The following is a 6,177-nucleotide window of genomic DNA, read 5'->3' as shown; positions in this document are numbered from 1 at the left end:
GAAGTATTTTTCATCTTCGGGAATGGAAGTATAAATGACAAAAAAAAAGAAAAGTTATAATTGTATTTTACTAAATAATTTAAGTTTGTTTGATAAGCCCTTATGCTTTCAACTGTGCTGGTAGGCCCTGGGTGAAGTATAAACTAATGATCTGTAAAAACTATGGGGTGTCTTGTTTTAACTCTCCCAGTGCGGGATTGGTCCCACAGACCAACTTCGTAACTATTTTGTGCTTGTTATAGTTTTCATGCTATACTTTAAATAAAGTAACCATATCTTCATAAAAGTTTGTAGATTATAAGGCTTTCATATGCAAAATATCAGGTTTTTTTTTATTAAGTTTCACGTCCTTTTATGATATGTATTTCTCATGCATTTTTTTTCGAATTTTAACTATTTAAAATGCAAAATAATTTTGATTTTAAGATTAAAAATAATTTTATGCATAAGAAAATTTTAAAATTTCACATGCAAAATCTTTATAACTTCCACATAATTATCAAACTTTTTTTATCTGTCAATTTCACTATTGTATCTCTGTACGGGTTTGGTCGATTTGACCAACTCTGTAACCATCACAAAAAATTAGGAAATAGATATGAATTATACTTTGTTTTGATTAAGTAGCTTAAATCTCATAACGTTATACATCTATATATATTTATTATTTTATTGACCTTCCAGCCATGCCCGACTAACATTACCGAAGGTGCAATGACGAGTTGCACGTGCACTCATGTTACTGTATCCAAGAATATAAAACTGGCTTTTACAAAGTGACCTGTCTTGGCTATGTTCTAGTGTACCAGTATTTTATAAAACACAATCACAGTTCCTTTATAATACATTATACATGTATATACATTATTACTATTTACAAATAAGTTCTTAAATTTCAATTATTTTTGTTAAAACATAGAACAGTAGATAAAGAAGTATAGAAAATAATTCTCTCTTCTAGTCACAAACTTTGTACTCATTCGCTGCTTGCCACAAGTCGTTAAGTCTTATCAAGTTTTGTATGTGGAGGATGTGAAACAAAATAATTTGTTAAGGTTTTATAAATGCATTTTGAAATAACAAAAAAATCATAAATTACTATATCAATACCATAGAATTCTACTATAATTTATCAAGCTTAGTAACTAAGCTGTATTTGATTCTAAAAAAATATTATTTTACGAGCTCGCTAAGGTCATACCTTAACACTTGGAATCTAGTGTGAAAAGAAGAGTTTCCTGTACAAATACAGAGGGTAAACAAACCATTAGGTGGTTATTCTGAGCTATTGACTGGTTATATACACACACACACACACACATCATTTGGCGAAATAGGTGTATATAAGCAAGTATTTTCAAAAATGGAAGATGTGGGTGGGGATACTTTGGTTGATTCAATAAATATATTAATATCTCAGAAAACAGAAAAGATAGGAGGTTCTTATCTTATATTCTAGCTTGTCCATATAAGTAATTTGGGTATCTTATTCATAAGATACCACAGACTTTGTATTTAGAGATCACAAACATGTAATTTGAACCAATGCTGCATTCAACATACCATGTAACACACAGAAATTGATATTTAGGTTTATGTTTTAGTATTTACTTTTAAATTATGAAATTAACTAAAGTATAATACTAAAATTTGAATTATAATCTACAATTCGATACCAAACTTATTGACATAAAATAGCAGTTCAATGAAATTTTTAATGCGAGTCTACAAACATTATGACATGGCCTTTGACCCATGACGATAGGAAGATCTGTCTCAGTAGAGTTAAAGTGTTCCCCTCAGTGAAAAAGTACTGTTACAGTACTTCAACTTGATTTTTCATATTATATATGAACTAGTTTTCAGAAAAGTACAAAAAATGGTTTTATACAACAGATTATTTGGGTATTTTGGCAGATAGGGCCACTGCTATTGCAGTATTAACTTATTACAATTTTGCATGCAACAGATTTAGTCACTGATGTACAGATAATATAAAAACTTGTGGTAAAATTACCAATTTAATTTGGGGGGGGGGGATTTTGATTAGGAATTTAATGGCTAATAAGGTATCTTAAACTCTAATTACATTCTCTGATTGAATAATCAATTATTTTCTGTCTTCTTACATTAAATATACAGTATATTTATACAATATATAAATACATTGGTATAAATTATTACTTAAAAATTAAGAAATTTATGAGAGAACCACATATTTATACTTCAAATGTAAAGTAAGATTACACTATGTAAAAAAAAATTAAAATGGAACATCGTAATATAAAATTATGTGAATATACTTCAATGATGTGTATATGAATGATTTAATCCATCACATATAAACAAGTATTTTACACAATTTGGTTCACAGAAAATGCCAAGAGTGTTTAATTCTTGCCAGTTATATGCCTTTACTTCAACTGCATAAAGTAATGAGAAAGTTTATTAAAAAAAAACATATCAAATTCATCATGTAAGGTTCTTTCAGGCTTCTTTAAATTGTGAGTATGTTAATATTTCCCATAAGTTGAAAAAACGTTTTTTTTACCTTTGCTTTTGGTCTCATCTGCAGCTGATATACAAGACCTAAAAAAAAAAGGAAACATTTTAAACAATCTAAGAGTGACTGTTTAATTATTGATGTATTTTTTAAAAACAAAACATTGTTAATTTATAAAGTGCACTATTTTCCATGATACATTATTTTCTATTTTATTCATTTAAAAAGTAAAATATAACCGCATTAAACTTCAAAATCTTTACTTCCACATTAAGCACAATAATACTTAAAACACGGCACAAAAGTGAATTAAAACATCCAAGAAAATCAAAGGATGCAAAGTAAAAAGTCCCTAGTGCAAAATGTCACTACAAATCACATCATGAACATAACAATTTAAGACAATTTGCTCAATTAGGACAAAAGATATCTTGGCAATCGTCTCATGCTAGATAAAGCAACTTATCATTTTCAAACGTTATACTCTGAAAATAAATCAAGATTTAGCATCTTCAAAATTTAGTGGCCCAAAACCACTGCAAATGCAGGATTTATTTTGCTGATATTGTCTAATAAGCTGTAGATTATTTGGTTGATGGTATTGGTACTCTAAGTGTCTATAAAAAAAAAACAAATAAACATTTACATAAAAAAACCTTTATACATAAACAATTTTGTCCAAAATAGGACTCTGAGCGAGGACAGATATATATTACTCAGATAAGTTTCCCTCTGCAATGCATATTACTATCTACAATAACCCCTCCCTTATGCATATGGTGATATCATTCATACTTTTCTACTCCTAATTTCATTTTTTGCAAAGTTTATTGAAGTTACTCAATTATACATATGCTTTGCTTAGCCGAACATCTAGCTATTCTGTGATCACAGCCAGAACGTACTTTAAACCCAAAGGTCAGAGAAGTGAACAAATGTAAATTGGAACAGATATATTTACTACTGTAACAATACTTTTCTCAATTTAAAAACACGTCTTTAACTCAGTTCTATAAGCCTATGATGTTTTTTTTTTATTATAAATTATACATTGTGTGTGTGTATATATCAGATTATATAAAACAGACATGAGAGTGTAAAATGCCTAAACAAATATGAACATTTTCAAACCTGAAGGTTAGGCTACTTCTTGTTCTCAGTATTGTTGGTGCCCTCTATTTGAAGTAGGTTATCATTTATTAAATTGCAACTAAGGAAGATTTATCTAAAAAATTGAATACAAACAAATAAACAAAAAAAAAGTAGACATGGGCTTTATAAAAACACACCTTGAAACTCATGTATTATAAAATTTAGTAGTTCCAAGTTTTTTTAAGACAAGTGCATGAAATAAATCTAGTAAAGCTTTTACGGTAAGAGTTCCATATGGCACCCCCACTCAATTTAAAAAAAAATTCGTCAAAGTAATATTTATGTATTAATAAATCATATTAATAGTATGATCTGATAATTTTAATACATTATTATACCACTTACTTCATTAATTAGATGTACAATCTTCTTGGGAATAAACTTTACAAATGTCTTGTATAAAGGCATCAAAAAGGTTACTTTTATCAGAATATAATGTTCTCCACATGTATTCACACAAATGCTTGTCAAAGCCATGCCCCAATTTTTCTAATACGCCCCTTAAAATAAACCCTTTTCAGAATCTTTTTTATCCAGGCAATTCTACAATTTTTGGGTGGGGTGCCATATGGAACTCTTTCTGCTTTTACTGCAGAAATAAATTAAAAGAAAGAATAAGTTACTTACGCCATTTCAGCTTCCTTTGCTTCCTCCTCACTTAGGTCTTCTTCTGCACTATAATCCAATATGGACTTTACTCCAAATGATCCAAGACATTCTATGGTTGGTTTGATATCCTGTGCATCTTTTCCAGCAACAAAATGTCCATAAAATGTCAGCTTCATTAACAACTGGAATAATCTTTTCCCAAGTATACGTTGAGCTAAACCTAGTAGCTAAAGAAATATATTGTAAAATTAAAATCAAAACAACAAACAGCAGACATTCAGAATAATCTTTTAAATTTAGAGCACAATTGTCAAAGTAAATACATAGTAACACAGGCATATGCAGGGAGGGGGGCACTTGCCCCCACCAGAAAAATGATAACACAAAATTCTTTCTTTATTCATTATTTTTATTCACTTCACAACTTCATACCTTGCTCCCCCCCCCCCCCCACCAAAAAAAAAATTCTGCAGATGACCATGTTTAGTAAATAGTTGGTTTACTGTATAGCTGCCATCTTATAAAATTAGTTTTTTCAGTAGATATACCATGTTTAAAAATATGATATCATTATTTTTGTTTGTTTATTATTGGACCTAGTTTCCAATTTTCTTCCAGTTTCTCAGATATAAAACTGTAGGCATTTATTACACATTGTTATGTGTGATTATACATAATTTTCACTTAGTAGGGATTTTAATTTTGGGCCCATTTTCTGAGTGAATTTCAACCTGACAGGAGTTTTATATTTAATGGTAAGTTCTTTTTATTGGTTGTTTCAGTAGTATCCAATGCTAGAAACTGGGTTTTGATACCCGTGGTGGGCAGAGCACAGATAGCCCATTGTGTAGCTTTGTGCATAATTACAAACAAACAATAGTATCAATTTTGTTTTTGAGTCTTGATCTAAACCAGCATCCTCGGGTGTCATGATACATTAACTTAACCATTACAAGCAAACTACAGTCATGTGATCTTTTCATTTCATACTGTATATACACTCCTGAGTCTCAGAAAAATACTTGTACCTGATGATGAAAAACCTTGTTGAAATCTTATACATTTGCTACCGAGTTAAACTTGTAATAAAGGTTTCCTGGTTATCCATTAAAGCTATTTCTAAACCTTATTAGTCTCATAGTGGGTTTTGCCATCAATTTGTCAAATATATAGATTATGTTTCTCTTCATTTTCTTGTCACAAATTACTGCAGTGAAGCCAACACCTATCGTACTTATTAATAGATATGGTCATAATACTGAAAAAAAAAACATTGTTGACATCAGAAAAAAAGGTATCAACCTTCACTGTTGGAGTTTTTTTTAAAGTTTAGTTTAGATGGTACAGCCTTGATGGACCAAAAGACCCCTTTTTTTGTAACTAAATGTTATTTTATTTGTACCAAGCCAAACAGACCTATTTCATGCTATATATTGCAGTTCCGAAGTTAAATGAAATTTTGGAAAAATACTTTTTCCCTTAAATTTTTGTGCTAGCTTTTACATTTGATATGAAGTTTTGAGACAGCTATTTGTGGGATAATACATTTATTTCTGAACAGAAATGAATCTATTATCTTACAAATAGTGGTCTGAAAACTTACTATTTTTATAAGTTAAGGCAATGCTTCTCAAGAAGCAAATAGTGAAATTTTACATTTTAGAGTTTGGAAAGCATCTGTAGCATGCTAACAGATTTCTTTTAATATTCTTTTTGAGCCTGTTGCTATCAAAGCATCAACAATTTATCCATGTATAAAAATATTTCAAAATTTTATCTGTCCTTCTTTGAAAGCTGAATAGTATTTGGCCTCTAAAGGCTGGTGTGATATGTTGATGACATTTGGCTAAAGTTTATTCTACAGTGTATTGGCCAGATTGCAAAATCAGGAATTTCAATGTTGCACCATGGAA

General features: G+C 29.7%; 1 protein-coding gene across 1 annotated transcript in view; it reads right to left on the bottom strand.

The window, feature by feature from the left end:
• LOC106459343 (proline dehydrogenase 1, mitochondrial-like) overlaps positions 1 to 6,177 on the bottom strand; it is a 34,086-nt gene that overhangs the window by 25,731 nt on the left and 2,178 nt on the right. Inside the window, exons 2-3 of the mRNA XM_013918963.1 lie at positions 4,283 to 4,491; positions 2,552 to 2,589 (exon numbers count right to left, since the gene is read on the bottom strand). Coding sequence (XP_013774417.1) covers positions 2,552 to 2,589; positions 4,283 to 4,491 — 247 coding nt within the window. The remainder of the gene's footprint in view (positions 1 to 2,551; positions 2,590 to 4,282; positions 4,492 to 6,177) is intronic.

The sequence above is a fragment of the Limulus polyphemus genome, unplaced genomic scaffold, assembly GCF_000517525.1.
Source record: "Limulus polyphemus unplaced genomic scaffold, Limulus_polyphemus-2.1.2 Scaffold595, whole genome shotgun sequence".
Taxonomy (NCBI): Eukaryota; Metazoa; Arthropoda; class Merostomata; order Xiphosura; family Limulidae; genus Limulus; species Limulus polyphemus.
This window is presented reverse-complemented; position numbering and strand designations above follow the sequence as displayed.